The sequence below is a fragment of the Atractosteus spatula genome, chromosome 2 (assembly GCF_055471065.1).
Source record: "Atractosteus spatula isolate fAtrSpa1 chromosome 2, fAtrSpa1.hap1, whole genome shotgun sequence".
NCBI classification, from domain to species: domain Eukaryota; kingdom Metazoa; phylum Chordata; class Actinopteri; order Semionotiformes; family Lepisosteidae; genus Atractosteus; species Atractosteus spatula.
This window is the reverse complement of record NC_142707.1, coordinates 32,409,727-32,433,029: the sequence shown is the minus strand read 5'-3', so window position 1 is coordinate 32,433,029 and position 23,303 is coordinate 32,409,727. Positions and strand designations below refer to the sequence as shown.

At 38.5% G+C, this 23,303-nt stretch overlaps 1 protein-coding gene and 1 non-coding gene across 2 annotated transcripts in view; one reads left to right on the top strand and one right to left on the bottom strand.

Moving 5' to 3' along the window:
• esr1 (estrogen receptor 1) overlaps positions 1–23,038 on the top strand; it is a 34,383-nt gene extending 11,345 nt beyond the window's left edge. Inside the window, exons 4-8 of the mRNA XM_088908443.1 lie at positions 3,828–4,154; positions 12,629–12,767; positions 17,966–18,099; positions 21,900–22,083; positions 22,846–23,038. Of these exons, the coding sequence (XP_088764569.1) occupies positions 3,828–4,154; positions 12,629–12,767; positions 17,966–18,099; positions 21,900–22,083; positions 22,846–23,038 (977 nt within the window). The remainder of the gene's footprint in view (positions 1–3,827; positions 4,155–12,628; positions 12,768–17,965; positions 18,100–21,899; positions 22,084–22,845) is intronic.
• LOC148839569 (U1 spliceosomal RNA) lies at positions 4,884–5,047 on the bottom strand. Its single transcript, XR_016090177.1, has one exon. It is a non-coding gene; the product is annotated as a U1 spliceosomal RNA (small nuclear RNA).
• Positions 23,039–23,303: the final 265 nt, after the last annotated feature.

Sequence of the window (23,303 nt, the reverse complement as noted above, 5' to 3'; positions counted from 1 at the left end):
ATTACATGCATGTGTACTCACAAACACATTAGTTTTTCTGTCTTTGTGAAGACTTCCCATTGACTATTTTATTGTTATTTGCTGTTTTACACCAAAGTAAAACTCAATAAAGGGTGAAAACGCACTTTTCTATTTTAAAAACATGACCAGGTACTATCTTTCTTAAATTTCTCAAATTGTGGCCCCACATTGATAAGTAAACATACCACTCCCCAACACACATATAAAAAATACAAAGCTCTAAAATACTGTCAGTCTATCATGTACTGAGAGCAAACAGGGAGATTTTGGTTGCTAAGCAACCTGAAAACATTTCCTCATTTAGCTAAAGAACATAAAGTTCTGAAGCAATACATGTAGTACTGACGGAAAAAAAAACATAGCAGAACGTTTTTTCTCTTTTGCCATTAATTAATATTTTAATTAGCAAACAAAATGTATAACTATTTTATTTTAGTGACGCATTAAGTAAATTACAATTTTATTTCTTATTTTAAAATCAGTCGAAAGAAGGTTTAGAGTTGTCAGATTATGAGCTATTTTATATTAGGGAATCTGAATCAGGTTTAAATGATTTCAAACAACTTCTCCAAACATAATAATAAAGCCCATTACACCTTCCTAGCATGATATAATGTTGTATATGTAATCTCATATTACTAGACAAATTACCATATGCTTGCAGAACTGATAATCCATATCAACTAGTTTAAAATAGTCTGTGTGCATGGAGCATTTAAAATTAGGTCTATTTTCTTCAAGTATGTTTACAACACCTTCATTTCCTCGTTCATTTTTCTCATTCATTTCCTCATTCAACATGAGATACATAATAGATAAGAATAAGAATGTATTTATTATATTCCACTAATTTATAGAAATGCTTTCCAATTGGAATTGTTATCACTTGCAGTGTCAGTAAATTTGTAGTAGCATTTGTTTTTACAATTTTGTTCAGACATCGAGTAGTTCTATGGTTATTTAATGATTCCTCATTAATTATTGAATGTGCCTCAAATTAGTTTTGATTTATTTTCCGTGAAATTAGTTTATGCAATTATTAATACACTGTGGCCATACGATTACTGCAATGTAGCACTGGTATCAAAAAAAGGAAAGTGCAGTACCTGATCAATTTGGAGCTCCCTGAGTTAGCTTTGGGCACATATCCAAAACCAGAGGAAATAGTTAATACCGTCTGTTATAACATCCAGCTTCTAAGGCACAATGCTCCCTACTTATCAGAAGAACTCACTGACGGGAAAAATACTTTAATCAAATATGTATCAAGATATAATTTAACATGGTCACAGTCCACATGCTATAGATAGATAGATGAGGGATATCTGTTTCACAAAGATGCTGCCTTTAAGGGTGCTGGCTCTTAAAATCATCATTATACAAGTACACTTTTTCAACTTTTTGAAAATCACGGTTCTTCTAAGTGTTTTTTAATAACTAATAATCAATTAGAGTTTAGTTGAGTAGAGGCAAAGGACCTTGTTAACTGTTTTGCATCCATTTATTCAATGTAGAGATGTTTTTTTTGGGGGGGTGAAGGGTCACACTTAAAAACAATGTGCACATTTAAACGTTCAGTGTTTTCATTACTTATGCTGAAAGGTAAATGATTATCAAAATGAGAAATGGATTAAAGGGTAACTTGTGATACACTATGAGCATGCAGCAGGTGTTACTGGCTCATGTGCAGCCATGCCTGGAGTGGTAAAGGACAGCTGATTGCTAAGGTCTTATTGTGGAACATGGCGAATCAGCTGAAAAGCTTACAAGAGAGACATACAGTAGGTTCAAGTCATCATTGCAGATACTGCTGATGTGCTCTTGGTCAAGGTATTTATTACAGTTCTCAGCATTCCAGGCATGGGATGGCCATATCAGTAAATAAAAAAAAATATTGAGCAGACATCATTTGTCTGAGTGTTTTTGTTGCTTCACTGTTTTTTAAACAAAGGGCATAACCTAGTACTACAATAATAAGACTAATAACTGCTGCTAATTATTATTACTACTAATAATAACTACTTCCATCTTGGGTTCCAGCTCCTTTATTTGGAACCAAACCTTTAAAATGTTGCCGGCATCACCATGCGCTACAAGGAGACAACAAGAAGAACTTTCTACAAATTCATAAATAACATTAAAGGAACTCAATTCTTACATGCAACATGTACCATTTACGTAATGAAAACCCATATTATTGCAATATTAATATTGTAATCAATAATATTGCAGAATTAGTATTATTGAAAGAAATGATTAATAGCCTGTGAATATTGAGAGGAGACGATTGGTGATGATTCCTGTGGACACTTACAGTACATGTTCTTCTATATTCATTATTAAGCTTCACGGTTTAGTTTTCATTGCCTGTCATGTACTCTTTAACTAAGAGTGTGACTTAGTAAGTGTTCTGTTATATGGGAGCTATCCAGTCTCTTGCAGAGAGGCAAATGGGAGGCAGTACTGGTAGCAGATGTTGACAGTTCTCTTCTGTGTCATGACACACACATTTATTACTACTATATGAAGATGTGTAAAACTACTTTCATTATTTCTTTACATATTAAGGAAACATTACATATTACATATGTGACCATCTTGGTTCCGCGCGGGCTCTTGCCCTCGCAGCTCCACCCCGTCAGTTCGTCCCGCAACAACTGGGCGTGAACCCAGGTCTCCGGCGTAACTCAACAGGGAACCAGCCGAGTCAACTAAAGGAGACCTCCCTCAGTCCAGGTGGCTGAGGTCCCTGCTACAAGCAGGGAGGGTGATGACGTCACCATGCTCAAACTAGCTCCACTACACATACAGCAGCCATATCACCCTGCAACTCACAACTGGCAACCCACTGAAGCTAAGCAAGTGTTAGCTTGGCCAGTACGTGGATGGGAGACATCATGGGGAAAAACTAAGGTTGCTGCTGGAACAGGTATTAGTGGGGCCAGTAGGAGGTACTCACTCTGCTGCTTGTGTGGATCCTAATGCCCCAGTGTCCTGTAAAAATGGCTGTCCTTTGGGTTAGATGTAAAACTGAGGTCCTAACTCTCTGCAGTCATTAAAAATCCAAGGGTGTTTCTTGAAAAGAGTAGGGGTGTTACCCTGATGTCCTGGACACATTTCTCATTGGCCTTTACCAAAGCATGGTCTCCTAATAATTCCCATCTTTGAATTGGTTTTATCACTCTGTTCTCTTTCCCACTGTTAGCTGGTGTGTGGTGAGTGTACTGGTGCACTGTGGCTGCACATTGGTGGTGATGGAAGGGAGTCTCCATTAATTTTAAAGCGCTTTGAGTGGAGTGTGCAGAAAAGTGCTATATAAGTGTAAGGAATTAACCTTACACTAACCTAGATGACACTGGTTAGAGTCTGGGCTGTGTCGAGCCAGATCAAGACTACTTGTGTCCAAGCAGCAACACACAACAGCCCAAGCACTGCTGGATTTGGCCAAGGGCTTGACTTGGTCAGATCTTCCATGACCAGCAACAAAACATTGAGTCTGGGGACCCGAAAGTTTGCAGGGACATCAGCCTTCCTCCACTGGTTCTTTAAGGCTTGGATTAAGTAAACGAATGACCCCATCCTGCTAATCATAAAATTCCCCTACTTGCTCAGCTAGTTTTGCTTATTAGAGGCTTCTTCCTTCTGTCCTCCTTTCCTTTGTAACCCATCTGGTACAAGTGTGGCAATCTGTTACAGGGAGAGAGTCAATGTGGGCTAAACCAGGATTTAAAGTTTGTAATTTTTCAGCAACAGGGGAAAAAAGTAACAGTAATGTCACTATTGACTGTATCGTCTGTTCCTGGCAGGAGTGCGTAAGGACCGCAGGGGCAGACACCTACAGAAAGTGAAGCGCAAGGGAGTGGAGCTGGAGGAGAAGGATTACAGGGACTGCAGCCCCCCGCAGAGGAGAACTTTGCTTTCCCTGGAGGCCCCGGATCTCAGGAAAAAGAACCCAGCCCTGAACCTGTCCGTGGACCAGGTCCTGCACTTCCTGATGAGTGCCGAGCCACCGACACTGTGCTCCAAGCAAGAGCACACAAGGCCATACACGGAAGTCACCATGATGAGCCTGCTCACCAACCTGGCCGACAAGGAGCTGGTGCACATGATAGCATGGGCAAAAAAAGTACCGGGTAAGAGCAAGCTCTTTCTCTCTCAAGCGGCTAGAAATGTAAACAGACTGGGCCATGACATTTTCAAATTCGATTTTAGATCTATGGAATGTATTGTTTTCTGTCTCTTTGGTATATGATTAAGCAAAGCAAGTGTTAGGCAATGAACCCGTCAGGTAAAATTCAAGACAAGTTCAAAATATAAATACAGGACTTACTGAGGTTTACCTTCAATAACTGGGCCACAGCTAGGAGCTAAAATAAACGGGCCACTGCAACTGTCAAAGCAAAACCAATGCTTTACAAAACACAAACATTTCCACAAATATTCTTATTATACTGAACAATTAACTTTACCTTCATCACACCAGAATCTTGCTTTTTTTTGAAGTAGGAATATCACCCTGCAGCTCACAACTAGTGACCCCTCCCCTGCTGGGAAAGCTGATAAATAAGATAAGATCACTTTATTGGCCATATACAATTTCTTGCGTTAGGAATTTGTCTTTTCCCATACCCCATCTTGCTCTCCATGAGACACACAGACAGGGAGAAAAGCTTGGGGTCAGCACGCAGGGTCAGCCATTTATACGGTGCCCCTGGAGCAGTTGGGGTTAAGGGCCTTTCTCAGGGGCCCAACGGAGTAGGATTCCTCTGTGGACCACGGGATACAAACCATGGGATACAAACCAAGGATCTTCCAGCCACAGGTGCAGATCCTTAGCCACAGAGCCACCGCACCGCCCCGATCAGGGGAGAGCGCAAACGCAGTCCCCCTCTAGCAGAAATTCTGAAGTCGAGATTCCCACATTAGGAGAATTCGCAGGGGTCAGCACAGCCAGTGTGCAATGGCTGAGCCTCGCCCCAGGCAAACCACCTGCATGATTATGGTATCGCCCCTGCCAGGTAAGTGGTGGTCCCAGCAGAGAGCACTCATCCTATGGTCTGTGTAGGTCCTAATGTCCCAGTGTAATGATGAGGACAAAGTAAAAAAAATGCACCTCCCTTCAGATAATCCATAAAACCAAGGTTGTGACTCTCCAAGGTCATTAAAATCCCAGGGCATTCCTTGACAAGATTGGGGGTTTTAACCTTGTCATCCTGGCCAAAGTTTCCCTTGTTCTTTACCAATCAATGCCTCCTTATAATCCCCATCTATGAATTAGTATCATCACTTTGTTTTCCCCCCCACTGATAGTTGATGTGTGGTGAGCTTACTGGATCAATGTGGGTACTACACATTGGCGGTAGTGGAGGGGAGTCCCCATTGCCTGTAAATAGCTTTGAGTGGGGTGTCCAGAAAAGCGCTATATAAGTGTAAGGATTACTATTAGCTGTGCGCTCTCTTTATATGGTTTCTAATCAAGTACAGTATGTGCGCTATTGTGTGAAAAGAGATAAAAAAATCAAAGTGAAAATAAATTCCTTATTCATTCCCATTTACAAAGGAAAATAATATCAATAAATTGTGAAAACCTATTCCATTAAACATTAGCACTATACGTGAGACTTCAGAAAAATAGATAACATTCATCTTTAGTTTTGGACCTCTTTACATGTGGTGTAGTAGACTACCTGGCAATAAAGCTTAATGTATATCCCTTACAATGTGCACTTGAAATTCTGTTAAAAGAATAAAATTATGTGTGGTAGGCTGGAAATGGCCTTTCCTAAAATAATTACTCTTCAATTGGAGATTTACAAAACTAATCGCAACCTGCAATTGCAAATGACAGCAGCACCACAGCCTATTACTGTAAAAATGGTGAAATTTCACAGGGAACAAGTGCAGGGCTTACTGTGTATACAAAATTATTTTTTACTTTAAAAGAAGAACAGCCTTCACTTGAGAATATGATTAACAAGTCCCCTTTTCGAAAAAGCAAGAAGTATTAGAGGGGCTGTGATTTGAAAAGTCACTAACCTCTGAACAGGAAAGAATTACTGACTCACTGTTGCTAATCCAGTAACAGGTCCACAGCACTGCACCATCACAGCAGGATTAAGCTCAGTCCAAGTAAATGACAAAACTAAAAGCAGAGAATAATTTACTGCTTCAGGCTGCAATCAAGCATGTAAGTTTTGAAACACTAAATTAACCACACTGGCCTACTAACTTGAAAACAGACATAACGTTGTGTTCCCATTTTATGGTTCATAACCATTCCAGAGATTAATCTAGGCAACAATGATTTGCGATCTGACAAACTGTTACTCTATTACAGGGTTTTATTGATTTTAGTTCTTAAAAGTTTATAAATGAAAAACAAAGTATATACAGTAACTTTACATTTTCCAGAGTAGTCCATATAAACCTGAAGTGTTATAAGAAGGCTAATAGCTTATTCATATTGTACATTTTCGATTTTATAGTCATCTATTTTGTCACATACCAATTTAGTTTGTCTACAATTTAACCTTAGTGTGGGCTTTCATGAAAGGGTGTAACCAAATAAGGATATATCACTTCATCAATGCTGCAAAAAAGTCTCCTTCTGAGGTTTAAAATATGCCTTTTAAATTGAGGTCGAGGTCCGGGACTGATGGTAAAGAATCAATGGTGCAGATAATGAGTACAGAAGGATCAGGACACAGTGTAAATGTGACAGTGTACTTCTGAAGTATTTGTGTGCGTGCTGAATAATTGCTGCCTCCATCTGATTGAGGTATAAAGGCTATTTTTTTGTCTTGGGAACTCTAGGGTTGATTCCTCTGTTTTATTTTTAACCACTTATGATAAGAAACTCAGACATTCTTTCCTTTCTTCAATGCGATGATTTATGTAGCCGATGCCAAAAACAGCTAAAAAGCCAAAGTGCACCATAAAGACATTTCTGCTCCTTTTTGGCCTCAACACAACACTGCATGGACCCACAGTACTGTAAGGAAGGGGGTTCAAGAAAAAAACTTCTAACTTAGACGAGTGTTATAAAATACTTCTAAAGGTTATAAGAAAAGTGCCTTCTTTTAAGCATTACCAAAGCAGGAAAAATGAGTAAATAGCATGAGCAGGAGCAGTGCCCATCGTGAAAGACTGATATTCCCATCAGTCAAGAGTTGAAACTTGGAATCACGAATGAAGAGTTTACATCATTTCAGTTGCGTCATCAATTACGGCCTGTTAATTCACATCCTTAGATGAGTGTCCATGACTCTTTTACTGATGTATGTATGTGTTTAATCCAGGATCTTAATTTGGTTGCTTTTACTCAAGACTTAGTCTAAGCCTTATCATTGTATGGCTGCAGCAATAAATATATACTCCCCTTCCAATGGTACTGACATTCAGGAATTAAGCTACTGGCAAACTATAATGAACATTATAAACCTTTTTTTCTTATTGCTGTTTATGCCTTTAAAGGCGTAACATTTAACTTCCTTCCCTCATAAAAATGTTCAGTTTGAGCATTATAGTTTTGCTAAAACATTATTGAGTCTAAAATGTACTGTATTTACAGTACATCATTTGTCATTGAATGAAAAATCAGATCATCGATGGGGGTGAATATTTTTCTGAGGCACTGAATACTTTTGTAGTGTGCTGTACTTTAAAATTCCTGTTAATTCTTTTTGCGAGCAGTATATTTTCAATTGAGGAAAGGGACAATTTTGTTTATTTTTTTCTGTAGTTTAATGACTGACATCACAGAATACATAATGGTGAGAGTGAAGTACAAAAAGCAGTTAAATATGAAGATTTTAATTAGTGCTTAAACTGTACCAAAGTGTGCATCTCAATTTGGCAAGCTTTGAAAAACAGAATTTATTGTCTTCTGTTGTTTGTAAAAGGTGATTACTGCTCATTAGCACTGGAGAAGGTTTAAAGATAGAAGCGTCATTTAAAATTTAAATGTCCAAACAAAATCTCAGACTTCTGTTTCCTAAAGCTTTTCCCAACAGGGTACAATTTGCTTTAAACTGTAAATGTGAATGAAGTGAGAGCACATTTGTGGAAATATAAACTAAAGCACTTTGATGCTTGTTTGAAATCTTAATTACTGCTTCCTAGACAAGTTTTCATTTGGTGTTTTTTGTGATTGTCATTTTTACAACAGATAGCACCTATGTATTTTGTATTTTATTTTAACATCCATGGCACTTAAAGTGTTTACTTAAACAACAGTTGAAAAAACAGACATAGCATAGGCCATGTAATGTACAGTATATAATTCATGTGTTAGGCATATTTTAATGTTTAGAGAAGCACAATATCCTGGTTGTCTGGCCTTGGGTGGCTTGACCACTGCAGCAGTCAGAGTGGCCATCAGCTGGAGATCTCCAGCTGTTATTAGGTCTGTCAGGGAAAAAATGGCTTTTGCTGGTGACTAAAACACTCCACCACTCTCTCTGCCTCCATCTTGCGCTTTGAAGTTGTTGATTTAGTCTCTCAGCTGTCAGTGTGATCCTTCTGAGTGAGCTTCTGAGCATGCAGGTCATTTGCACTCAGACAGAAAGCTATAGCTTTTTTTGCTAAAGTTCAGTTCATACCTTCTTGGAATTTCTCATGCTGTAGCCACTGCAGTGAACTTAATGCAGATGTATCAGATTGATGTGACAGTCCTGGGCTGATGGGGTGAGTTCCCAACTCTGAGTCAGTGGGAGACCCCTGTGTGCCTAGTTCTTAATCACAGGCTAATGGATTTCACTTTTCTCTTTTGGGCATATTTCAAATTTTGCTTTCAATTCCTAAAAGGTCAAATGGTATTTCCAATCAGCCAATAATACCAAAACATTCGTACCAGTTTCTGACTTTCTAAACTGTCCTTATTCTGGTCCCTTGCCTGGAATGTACTGTACCTTCTGCTAAAACATTGTCTTTCCCACCTGTGTCTGTTCATCACGTATTAAGAGTGGTTTAGTAAAAAGTAATAGTAAGCAAGATTAATATAATTTGCTTAAAGTTCTGTATATTGAAGCTGTTGAAAACGGCAACCTTCAGATTGGATGCTTTGAAACTCAGGACTGAGTGCAGAAACAAAGTTTCTTGTTTTCATTGACAGAAAGTTAACTTAAGGGCTAAACAGGAAAGCAGACCAACTAAACACATAAAATAGCACTGAAATAGTCCGCCTGTACCAGGGTTGGAAAGATTACCTCAGTGAGCTGTTTTCCTAGTTTGTCTGAACTAGCATGCTGTCTGTTGAAGCAGAAGGTCTCACTCTCTTAGTAATGTCCCTCACAAACAGGCCATTTTCAGTCATTCCAATAGCAACCGGCTGATGTGCATTACACAAGCTGAACATGGCCATATTTTTTGTTGCTCTTGCATTAATTAGAATGGCAATTTAAGCAGATTCTTAATCAACTCATTTAGGCAGATTGAACTAATTTCAGCCACCTATCACTGAACACCTGGCGGTTTTATAAAATCACATGACAGGGATGTTTTATCCCAAGAGAACAATACTGCTCAAACTGTCAACAACCATATTGGCTAAATGTTCAAAATGTACCTAACATTACTTATGTATCCCATTAACCAAAGTGTTTTCATTGTGCATCAGTTTATCTTTGTAATTTATGTTTTTTTCAATCCTCCATGGAACAATGCAGTGTAGGCATCGTATTTCAATTTTTAAGAAATTAAACTAAAGAATATTTAAAAAACAGGATTTTTTAAGACATGAAGGTTTGCTTTGGGAGCCATGTCACTAGTAATGGTGCTAGTAGAAATATCAGTTTTATGCTTGTATTTTTTGCTATATGAATATGACCTTAAGTGATGCATGTTTGGTCTACCAACACATAATACTCAAAATACATAGAACAAATAGAGAAAACTGTTAAATCATCAATGCCGAGCGTTTGCAAAATATCTTGTCCAGTTATCCTTTGTTATTTGACTTGAAGGTAAATTTATGATAAATAGACAACAGAGGAACTAAAACAAGCATGCAGAACTTTCTTCTGCTTCATCACTTATTCAAATCATTTGATCCTCTTCACTTTTAAACTCACTACACATTATTGTCTTTTTTAACAGCTGTTAATCAATCATCGCCTGTGTTGTGGGTCAGTGCAATCTGGACATGCACTACATTGTTGAAGGATACGTATGCTGGAGAGGTGCTGGATGAGCTTTGATGCAAAACTCAATACAGGCTATTCCTCTCAAAAGACTTTGAGTAGCTACCGAATTCCTACTTTTCACGTTTTCATCTTGTCGAAAAAATCATACACACGATAAAGAAGGTAAATGATTGCTTTTCATTTCAAAGTGATGTTAGCAGAAAGGACAGTGCTTTCTGTCCTACTGTCAAAAAAGGAAGTAAGTTTGTAGGGATCAGTCCAGGTATAGCAAATAGCCTGTTGTTTGTCAGATTAAAAAGACAAAAAGTCTGACATAAACGTTTGGATGCATCATGCCCAAAACTCAAGTCTTCAGCACAGAATTTACAGTGGGTGACATGCAGCAAATATGACCCAATATCATATAATTCTAACATAGTCTGATCAGTTTTTGGTGTTGCGGATACTATACATCTCATAGAAGCACTTTGAATCATATTGTAATCTCTGCTGGAGATCTGGCCCATGCTGTAAGCACAGTGAGTTTGAGTAGAATGAGAAACAAGCAAAAGCTAGTGAACAGTGTGGAGAAGTGGCTAGGGTTTGGAATGACACATAACTGGAAGTTGTAGGTTCAAATCTCTTGTTGTGCATTGATGCTGAACCCTTGAGAAAAGTTCTTCATTCAGCATGCTTCTGTACATTGAAATACCCATTTGTGTAAATATGTACAAACGAAATGTCACATCTCATAAATGAATCAATGTTGGGTCTGGTCAGTGGGTGGGATAAAACACCTCAAAGGAAATCACCTTGTAAATGTTTTTTAGTGGACCAGAAGATGACACTGTTTACTCTGGACTAGAATTTCCAATCCAATGTCCCAGTATAGTTCTGAACTGCGCTGTAGGAAGCGAGATGTTAATATGACTGTTTGGTCATTAAAGATCAGATGGCACTGTTCATAAGAGTAGGTGTGATACCCCAGAGTCATGACTAACTTATATTTTGGTCTTGTTCAGTCTGGCCTGCCTAATTCAATATGTGAAGTAATTTTCTCCCTTTTCCACCTGATCTGCTGTGCAGTGGGGCTGCTGGCACATACCGTATGTGATGCTTGCTGGACTAATTTGTCTCCCATATATAAAGCACAGGATACATTAAGATGAAAAGTGAATTGAAAAACCAAAGCATTGTTGTTAATTAAGTATAAGCCACTCTGGATCAATGGGGCAGTATAGTAAATTAATAATAATTAATAACAAACTGGACATTATAGGGCAGAATGTTACCATTTTGTTGCAATTGTTATGAACTGTATAGTTTACCACAGATCTTACTACATGGCTCAATAATAAGATATGGTGGAATTGTCTGTGGGAAGGTACATTTTAGTCAATTCAGAGAGGTTTAAATATATTTATCTGCATATATATATATATGTATATGTAGTAGTGGTACGATTGCTGACTAATGCTACCTGAAAAATATAATGTTTTTTTCCTTAGGAATATTAATAATTAGAATGGAGTAGACTGTAATGGATGTACAGTAAACTGTTTTTCTAAAAACAGTGCAAAAACTGTTGTGTGCACCGTATTTCAGTGTTCAAAACACATTCTAGTTAAAAGACAAAGGGTTATAAGGGTTATAAGTTTGGTAGCCTGATGCATGGTCTGGAGAAAATACGTAATGAATCCCCAGTACATTTCAGAGCTTCCTCCTACATGACACAAGCTTGGTGTTCTGAATTGTGAGAGGGAGTTCTTGATAATCTGGGGAGCTACCAAGTGATTTGAAATACCAGTGGGCTGACACAATAAATCAGCCAGTAAAAAGGCACATAAATTTAGATGTGCCCGACAGTTGTATTTTTTAACTGGAACATTCAGTTTATAGACAGAAAGTCTAGATTGAAATTTCTGAAACATTCTGGAAAAATGTCAATACCAGTCGTAGCATAATGCAAAAGTGTGTGGTAAGCAAGCATTACCTTGTATCATTCTATACAGTGCTGTACTGTACAGTGCTATCTTGAGAAATGTATGTCCCTTACATTGTATAAAGCTCAAATCCTTACCCTCACAACACTTTTGCTGTGCTCTTCCATTTTTCTCCCATGAGTGTGTTGTAGTCAGATTTTTTTGCTATTTGTTTGTAATCTAATGCTTCTGTTTCCAATTAAATTTGGAGTGATCATCAGAGCTCCTTGAAAAAGTGTGGGGTCACCCAGTCTTCTAAACATTTAAATATAATCATAAATAAATAGTTTTCTATCTGAATTAAAATAAAATATCTCAATCATTTTTCACCATCACACAGGTACGTTCAAGCCTTTGAGATACATTGCACTGTCCTTACATTAATTATGTATTATCATTTATCTTCATAATTTTTCTTAGAAACCTTTGCTTTCTGATTAATAGTTTAATTGTTGTCTTTGAGAATGAAATCATTTCTATGAGTTCTGCCTGTTTTGTCCCCAGGGTTTCTGGATTTATCTCTTCATGACCAAGTGCAGCTGCTGGAGAGCTCCTGGTTAGAGGTGTTAATGATTGGACTCATCTGGCGCTCAATGGAGTCTCCTGGGAAACTCATTTTTGCTCCTGACCTGATTCTGGACAGGTTGGTAAAACCTTTCTTCTAAAAGCACAAAAATCTATTTTATCTCAGAGTCATATCTTAGCAACATGTCTTGAGAATATTTGACAATTTTGGTGACAAGACCTAAGAGAGGGAATACACCTGCTCATTTTATGTGTAGATGAACAAGCCATTCCAGTCTTTGACACTGGACAGGTTGCATACTGTACAGCCACTCAACTGTTTATAAACCAAATTCAGTTACATTGCTCTGGGAGCCAGGATTACTTTGAATTATGACATTTCTAACTGTACGTCCCATTTGTGAAACAGAAACAGAAGTAATATACAGTATAGGTATATTAAAGACTCTCTTCATGAAATATAGTTCTGCTTCTTAATTATTGATCTAATTTTGAATATTTGGGTTATCATTCATGAAATCATAAATAATATGCAACTTCAGACAAATGAATCTGACTCTATGAATATTGAAAACTATTTAAAACCAGAAGTAATCACAAGAACTTTCAACTGCTGATTGTGAACAATGCAGCAGTAGAAGAAACAAGTAAAGGTTTATTCCATGCTGAAAAGGGAAGAAAGGAAACACAATGTTTTGGCTGTGGAGCCTTCTTCGGGTAGTCGAAGAAACATTTTTGTCTGTATATATTTATTTGTTTAGTTAAACAGGGGTTTGGAGAATTGATTGGATGTACGTAGAGCTGTTCTGACAGTGCATTGTCAGCCTCTACTTCTTCTTTGTTACACAAGTCTAGTCCTGATCATTTCCAGCAGTGTATTCTTGACTCAGCTGTTGCAATGCCTTATTTGCTGTTCCTTGACTGATGCCAGGAAAGAAACAGCATACCTTTGCTTAATCTCAATTCTGCATTTAACTGTTTGTCCTTAAATGATTGCCGCACATTGCTGCTAAGAAATAATACAGGGAATCAACAGAGTAATGTTATTTCCCAACTGTGAAATCTGAAAATATCAAATATCAAAGACGTTTTTAGACATCCTTGTCATGTTTTGTGCTTTTAATCAAACTGAAGTTTCAGGATGATTAGGTAACGCAAACAATCCTTTATTAAAAAAATCATGGTGCACTCATACATTTGTGCAATTAAATAAATATTTGTTTGGACTAATAATTCATTTCCCAAACAAACAACAAGAGAATTGATTTTTTGTTCTTATGTTCTGCATGTACAACTGAATAGCCATTCACATCTCAGTATACTGACCTCTGATATCATAATGTTACAAGTCCATCTACTGTGTATCTGGATAAACACCTGAGCTCTACTGTTGGATAGAAAATAGGAGAAGAAACCAAATTAGGCACTACTGGGGTGATTTGATTTTGGTAGTGCCTTATAACATTCTAACACCGTCTCACCATTGTCTAAAACTTCTGAGCTGTGGCTCCCAAGGCTTGATTAAAATAAGTGAGATAAAAAGTCCCACTAATAAGTCAAAAGATATTTGTTGAACTGTAATTGTCCTCAAATAAGCATCACTCCAGCTCTTTTCCTTTCTTCCTTAGCCAAACTGGCATCCTGTTATTGTGTCTAAAACTCAAAAAAATAAAACGTGAGGCTCTTGCTCTCATTATAGTTCCCAAAATATGTACTGTGTTCTCACGCATTAATCTAATTCTGCAGGTAGTACAACATACCATTGACATATCTCTATATAGCTTTAAAACAAAATCATATCTTCCTCACAACTGCTGAGAACACTGTTAAATTATGGAATATTTCTTATTTTCAATTCAGAGATTTTATACCAAGTAAATACAGTATATATAGTGTATGATGTGAAACTGGTTAGTGAATGTAAATTAATGTAAATGCATTCGGGTTTTTTTTGCTGAAGTTTTCCAGTAAAAACAAAAATCCTGTAAAACTGGTATGTAAATTATTAAGTTTTGTATAACAATCTTTTGTAATTTACGGAACAATCTTAAGTACCTAAGTTATCGTACCATAAAAATAATTAAAATGTGTTCTTTTGCTAAATAATGACCCCAGTCTTAACATTGGTATCAGTAAGTTGATACGTAGCCTTCAAGGAAACATTTTTTTAAAATTGCTCCTGTTTCATTTTCAGACTGGCAATCTCTCCCTCCCTTGCAAAAGGTGCTCTGAAGATTTAATTAAAATAGCTTTCTGTGGAAAATGTTCTATTTGCTTCCAAGAGCTCTTTTTTTCTCCCCCCAAAAAAGATGAGAATATGAGTGAATTAATCATACCACTCACAAATATACATGTTTTGCAGGTACAGGCTGTACTTTCTATGCCTTTCATCTCACTAAACACCACATACTGATCCATACCGCTGGCTTTTCACAAGGCATATGAAGAGTTGCTGGTTCAGTGAGCCTGAAATACTAATCTCGTCGACCAGGTGCCAAGCAGGACAATTTACACTTGCTCAGTCTGTTTCTTTGTCTGTTTTCAATGTTGATGAGGCATTAGATATCTTTCTTGCTCTGTTTAATTTCCTCTTAAAGAGTGCATTTGAAAAAAAATGTTTTCTGCTTTTCTAATAGTGCCAGCCACTTTAATAAAAAAAATCTCATAAAAAATAATTTAACCATACCAATTAAGAATTTTGTTAAGTATCTTAAACGGCAATAAATTAAGCAGGAAACAGAAAACAAATAGAACAGCATTTTTAAGTACAAAATACCTGGGGCGAGCTCAAATGAACACCACAAACTGTAAAAACATTCATTAATTCTATCATATTGTCAAATGTATTGCATATCAAGTACCTTTTTACTCACTAATTTATCAAGAAGGCTACGCACAACTGGTCAACCAAAAAAGAGAAATACATAGTGATAGTCAGATAGGTTATAAATGTAATTTAGTATGTAACAATGTTTCCAATTAATAATGAATCCGTTTGTCAGGGTGACCTACATTTCACTTCATTATATTTTTAACTTCATGGCCTTCTCTTTGACATTCATCTAAAAAAAAAAGTTTGAGCAGCTACAATTTCTCAGAATTGTTATTAATTGACTAACTGGATGACTTCTCTTTAATATCTTTTGTGGTATTGGATGAAAGGTGTCTGCTTTTAATATATAAACAGAAGTAGTGAGCTAAAAACATTTTTTAAATAGCAATATCCGAGAAGCTGATAGATACAAGACTCCTGGAAATGTCTAACTTCAAAGTTCAAGGTTCAAGGTTCAAGGTTCAAGGTGAAATTAAATCCACAGTACTGTATGTGTGTACTCTGGATTGAATTTAAATACTCTGGATTTAAACAAGCACCTGCCACTGATAAAGTAGTACTTAATATTTTTTACTCCATAGCAAGGGAACCTTCTGCCTTTCTCTGCTTCTTCTACCTTCACACATCATGTCAGTAACACTGTTACAAATCATGGTAAACAACTCAAGAGCCAAAACAAACGCATCAGAGAGACATGGGACTTATTGTCCGTATTAACTGTTCTGTTTCAAAAAAAAAAAATAACACAACTTGTCAGTACAGTTCTTAATATACTACAAAATACATTCAGACTGGTTTAAGGGCACAAGTAAGGTTATTTCAGGTTGTTTGGTAGTCCAGTTTCTCTTCAGTTTAGTAGGATTGTCTTCCAGGCTTTGCAAAGTTTCTGCAGGTATCTTTCTAGATATCTCTTGCCTGTTTTGTCCATATTATTTGAAAACCCCATTTGTTCACATTGAATTACCAGCAGCTATATCACCCTACAACTCACAACTGACTACCCACTGAAGGTGTGAGCCTGGTCAGTACCTGAATGGGAGACCTCCTGGAAAACCTAAGGTTGCTGCTGGAAGAAGAGTTAGTGGGGCCTCACCTGCTGTCTGTGTGGGTTCTATTGCCCTACTATAGTGATTAAAAAAGGTGCAGTCCTTTGGATAAAATGTAAAACTACGGTGCTGACTCTGTGGTTATTAAAAGTCCCAGAACATTTGATGAAAACAGTAATACCCCAGTGTCCTGACCAAATTTCTTCATGGCCTTTACCAGCCATAGTCCCCAAATAATCCCCATATAAATTTGCTTCATCACTCTGTTCTCCTCACCACTGCCAGCTGATGTGTGGTGAGTGTACTGGCGCACGATGACTGCTTTTGCATCATCCAAGTATGTGCTACACTTTGGTGGTGGTGGAGGAGACTCCATTACCTTTAAAGCGCTTTGAGTGGAGTGTCTAGAAAAGCGCTCTATAAGTATAAGGATTATTTATTATATTTACATGATGTATTATCACCTTGCCCATAGTATTTTATGCAGGTTACAAGACTGGTCCCATAGATAGATGGATAGATGTGCTTAATTCCCAAGAAGAAATGTTCTACTTCTGTTTATCAAACCATATATTGCCTTGGTTGCCAACATTGTCTTTTAGCCAGGAGCTAAATCACTTTTTATATAAACAACCAATTCATCAATACTGCTAACCATTTAATCTGTGACAGCCCACAGTACTGAAATATCCACTCCAAATTCCTGGAGATTATCTGGGCTTTTCTGGCCCTGTAAAACAGATAAGAACCTTAGAAACTTATAAAGTGCGGTTTAAAAGGCTACTCCATTAGCAAGATACATTTTCATCATAGTTGGCCCCCAATGCCTTTATTTTCTTTATACTGTATTAACTTGTTGTTTTGAGTTCAGTAATCATACTGTATAATTGTTTTGTAAGACAAAATCATTGAGGTTCTTCTTCTTTCTATTTCTATGTTTCATTCTGAATGTGTGCCAGATTAATGATACGGAAATAGAAATCTGACACAAATAATTGTGAGAAAAGAAATCATTCAACAGCCAGAATTCTGCTGTGGGGTTTTATTTAACGTGTTTTGCTTTTCAGAAATGTGATATGACGCAGAAATAAGATTTTCTCATTAACTGCAAAAAATGTGTATTAAAATAATATATTTCCACCTCCCTTTATTCTTATTTCATTCATTTTATCAAGAAAAAAGGAATATTTGATAATGACCTCATGGTCAACATTGGAAGATCAAGCGCTCTCTTTCTCTGAGTGAATCAGAGCAATAAAGAAGAGGGTGAAGTTTGATCAAATGTAATTACTTAGTCTGATGTGGATTGTCAGAAAAGTAAAGTGGCACTCAGATGGGAAGCTACAGTCAGTCATGGAGAGGCATTTAAATTTCAATTACTTCTCTCAGTGAAACGATCACAGCGTGGAGTGAAGTTCCTCTGTGTATCTTCCACAGGAATGAGGGCAGATGTGTCGAAGGGATGGTGGAGATCTTTGATATGCTCTTAGCCACTGTCTGTCGTTTCCGCACCTTGAATCTCAAGACTGAGGAGTTTGTGTGTCTTAAGGCCATCATCCTTTTAAATTCTGGTGAGTTTTTTCACATCACAATTGAAGACATTTATATGTTGTGCAATGAAACCCAGATACCACATTATTTTCATTATTTCCCTTTTCCACAAACTGTATTGCTTCTGTTTCTTTCCTCTTTACTGTTATGTATTCAATACTATTCCCAAGAGCTGTTTCTGCTTAGTAGCTCAGTGTTAATAGTTAATACCCAGAGCTGTTGATAATTATTATTAAGCTGTCATTATAATGGAAGCACTATTCATTATATCACACAAACATTATATGTGTGGGCTTAAGCTGCTTTCCTAAAGTTCTCAAAATAGTTGTCACGCCCTCTACAGCTAGAGGGCACTCCTACTCTGTCCTGTTCCTAGTTTTCCTGTGCCTTTTTTGTCCTTCTGGTGTGTCTTTGTGTGGGGCTATATATTACCCTTTCTTCCTGGCTCAGCATTGAGGGTTCGGATGTCTTGAGACCCGCCTAGCACCAGGTCGCCCCACGTCCGTGGCCCGAGGGCATAGGTTTCTATCCCGACATTGTCTGACCTCCTGACCTCTGTTTTGCTGCTACGCATTGGGTCTTTATTGCTCTCCTGACCATTCCACAGCTTGCCCTTTCCGACATCTGTGACAATAGTATAACATTTGTTTCACCTTTTTTACTAAATCATATTTTTGGAAATGCATCTCTGTGGTCTACTTATTTTTGGAGCACAGGACTTACATAACAAAATTTTTAAATATGTACTGTACCTCGCTGCCAAGTGTGAAGCGGCTGGGATGAGAATCTGCACCTCCAAGACTGAGGTCATGGTTCTCTCCCAGAAAAGAGTGGATTGCTCTATCCAGGTGGGGGGGAGCAGCTGCCCTTAGCTAGTGGAGGAGTTTAGGTATCTCGGGATCTTGTTCACGAGTGATGGAAGAGGGGAGCGTGAGATCGACAAGGGGATCGGGGTGGCGTCAGCTGTTTTGCTGGCACTGTACCAGTCTTTGGTGGTGAAGCAGGAGCTGAGTTTGAAGACAAAGCTCTTGGGTTACGGGTCGATCTACATCCCTGTCCTCACCTGTGGTCATGAGCTCTGGGAAATGACCGAAAGAATGAGATTGCGGATACAAGCGGCAGAAATGAGGTTTCTCTGCAGGGCTGCTGGGCTGGGTGACAGGGTGAGGAGCTCGGCAGTCAGAGCCTCAGAGTAGAGTTGCTGCTCCTCCAGATGGAGAGGATTGGGTATCTCATTAGGATGCCCCTCAGATGGCTTCCGCTGGAGCTGTTCTGGGCACGTCCCACTGGGCGGAGACCCCGTGGCAGACCCAGGACACGCTGGAGGGATTATATCTCCCGGCTGGCTTGGGAGCACCTGGGGAGCTGCCAGGAGGAGCTGGAATCTGTTGCTGGGGACAGGGAAGTCTGGACTGATCTACTCGGCTTGCTGCAGCCGCGACCATCACCAGGAAAAGAGGAGTGAAGATGGATAGATGAACTGTACCTTCTAGCCCTTCTTCCAAAGACTAAATATTCAGTTGATATGACAGCATCACCACAGGAACATCGCAGAGAAATTAACTGCATTCATAACTGAAATAGGGTGGCACAGTGGTTAGCATTATATCTCTAACCTGCTGCCTTTCAGTTCTGGGGCCCTGGGACCAATTCCTGGGGTGCTGTCTGTGAAAAGTGTGTGGATTTTTTATGTTCTCCCAATATCCGGGTGGTTTTTCTCGGGGTGCTTTCGTTTTCTCCCACAGTCCAAAGACATACTGGTAGGTTAATAGGCTTCTGGGAAAATTGGCCCCTGGTGTGAGTGTGTGCATGTTTGTGTCTGTGTGCCCTGCAAGGGACTGTTGCCGTTGTCAGGGTAGGCTCTGACTTTCCTGTGACTCTGTATTGGATAAAGCAGTCAGAAGATGGATAGATGGACAGACACAAATATTGTACTTGTAGCAGACAATTAGTGTTTAAAATTCACATTTGTGAGGCAAAAGATCAAAGAAAAAAAATGGTAAAAACAGAGTCAAAACTTCTGCTAGCACAAGTAATGGGTGAAAATTATCAGGATCACAATAAGCAAAACTAAAAGAAAATGTCAATTGACATAAGATTAGTAGACATGTAGACATTTATTTACATGTCCACTAATGTAACAGATAGTTTTTGCCATAAATGTGATAGATCTGTTTTAGATCATCTGTAAAGAAAATGGCTGAAGTCTGTGAAAGAGGGCTATGGACTACTGAAAATACAGGTTTTCTGTTAGAATAAATACATGGTGACAGCTGGTCAGTATTATAAAATGAACCTGTGCCCATACAATATACCCATACAGCAAAACTACTGCTTGGTATACAGTCTTTTATGATTCGTATTGAAGATATTGTGGCATTTTGCTTTAAATCCAGATTGTTCACATTCAGTTCAGATAGGTAATGGGGTACATTAAGGAACCTTTTTCTCTCCTCTCAGGTTCATGGCCTAAAACGTAGCACATGTAATTTAAAGTTTGAAGAGAGTGAATAAAGCAAGTGCTGTGACCCTGTCTGTACCATACCCATTCAGTAAAAATAAAGTTTGTGCCACTCTGACCTTCGCTGTTCCACACTGGCTCGTGCCCCTGCCACTCCACCCCACCGGTTCGTCCTGCAACACCTGGGCGTGAACCCGGTACTCCGGCATAACGCAACAGGGAACCACTCAAATAAGCTAAAGGAGACCTCCCCCGACACAGGCGGCTGAGGTCCCTGCTACGCGCAGGGAGGGCGATGACGTCACCGTGCCCAAATTAGCTCTGTTACACCACTACACAGATGGCTCATCAGGACAGAACTTGTCCTGGTTTCTGCACATTAAGCATACTAGTGGGTGCATGACTCTTGGGACATCAGTCCATCACAGGCATCCCCCCAGCAATGCTGGTCCCTCTTATACAGCTGGGTGGACTGGGGCAACTGGGGTAAAGTACCTCCCTAAGAGTACAACAGCAGGGCCTGCAGTGGGAACTGGAAACCAGGGCCTGTCATTTCTTAGTGCTGAGGCCTAGTCACTATACAAAGCCACCCCCATAGTCATGAGGACAATAAACTAATTGATGAGAACTTAGAGAACACAGATGCAATCTGAGAGACATTAAATTCTTAAATTCTGATCCATCACCACCATCTTATTTGCAAAGAGCTAGGAAATGCATAGCTAGTGTATTGCATTATCCTATTGAAAAGGGAGGAATATGGATAGAAAAAGGAGTGTAAACTTTAAAACCTGCTAAAGGTTTAAATGTGAGCTCAAGAGAGCTCAAAATACTTCTTCAGTATTCATACATGGTAACTATAGGCTGTAAATGTAAATGGCAAAATATATGGACACATCCATCTTGAAATCAGTTATATAAATGTAAAAGTCCAATTGCTACAACTCTGCATCAGATAAGATGCGAGATGGCAACAACTTAATTTGATAAGGCCTTTAAAGAGCTAACTTGAAGGGGATAAGGGGATTTGAGGTGAGTGCTCACCTTTGAAACCATAACAACATTATTCACCAAAACAGCAAAGGGGTAACCTGCTTTGATCAAATTCCATGAATATTTTAATTCTAATGAATAATTAGACATTGACTGTTGATAATATTTGTTTTATTTCTAAGAGTGAATCATAGTGAATAATTCTGATCAAGAAAATCAATATTGCACATTTTACGCCACTTGTGAAAGTTAAAGTGAAAAAGGAATGCCTTTTGTTTGCTCTTGTTAGATGTACAGTACAATGTTTTCAGCAATCGTTTTCCAGCATATCAGAAACATAATACTCTGCCATCTTTTCATTTTCAGGTGCCTTTCCTCTTCTCTCCAGCTCCATGGAGACACTGAATGACACCGTGACTATTCAGTTCATTTTGGACAAAATCACAGACACCCTCATCCACTTCATCGCAAAATCAGGCCTACCTCTGCAGGAGCAGTCCAGGAGACAGGCTCAGCTCCTCCTCCTTCTCTCCCACATCCGTCACATGAGGTAAAACACAATGTCTTTGGAAAGACACATTCATAAAACTATCAGATTGAAGATAGACTGTGGAGCCACAAAGCTGCTGTCACTAATGAAGGAAAATTTGCTAGCCACATTTCTGTGCTTAAGTTAAATCCATGAAACGTCAGCTATAGGATTCCTTATAAATTGGATCAATAAGTTAATAAACAGCAGCTTTGAAGTGCAATGCATGAAGCTGGTTCAAATTAAAAAATTTGTGTAAAATTTATAAATGTATTTTCTTTTAAAGCAGGGTTTAAGTTCACACACACTTTATCCATATGCTTGTGGGAGTTTTCTATTGACTTTTTATCTAGAAACTGAATTTTCCAAACTCCACTCAAATGAAACTCCAGACATGGTGAAAATAGACCCAGAGGCAATAGGTTCCATTATCTTGAACTTAAAAGAAAATGTTGTTTGTTTTAAATTGATTTTGATAAAAAAGTCATAAAACGTCATTTCTATTATAGGGTAGGCCACACACCATCTGTTTGTCCAGAATTGCTACTTTTGTTGATATATTTTGCCTCCACACTAGTACAAGGCAGTTGAATTGAATATGTTTCCTACATTCTGTTTCTCTTTGCTTTGGTTATCATTGCAATTTCTTTCAAAAAGTTAAAAACGGGAAGTGGTTGGAGGTGCCAAGGTGGCAGTGAAAGAAAAACCCTGGTGAACCATCAGAAATTAAGTACAAGAATAAAACACCACGCTAAGTTTGCTATTCTTGGCTTGTCTCAACAGCAACAAAGGCATGGAGCACTTGTACAGCATGAAATGCAAGAACGTGATCCCTCTGTATGACTTGCTGCTGGAGATGCTGGATGCCCATCGGCTTCGGTCTCCCAGGAGGACAGAGCTGGCCCCGGAACAGGGAGACAGTGTGTCCACTTCAATGTCCTTTGCGGTCAGTTCTGGGCTGAATGTGCAGTCCTAAAATGGCCACGGAAGAAACTTAATCCACATTTTAAGACCCCAACACCACACTACCTATTGTGATATCAGAAGGTGAGGTCACCCTGACTTCCCCTCTTCTCACTCAACGTCACCCTCACACACTTGGTCTCAGTGGTTGGCTATCTTGGAGTCTCAGCACTCCTTCTCACACAGCTGTGTTTCGGCACTTATATTCTGAAAGCTTGTGATCAAAACCACATAGTCACATCTTAGGTTGTTTTTAAAAAAGTTTTCTGAAGAAATAT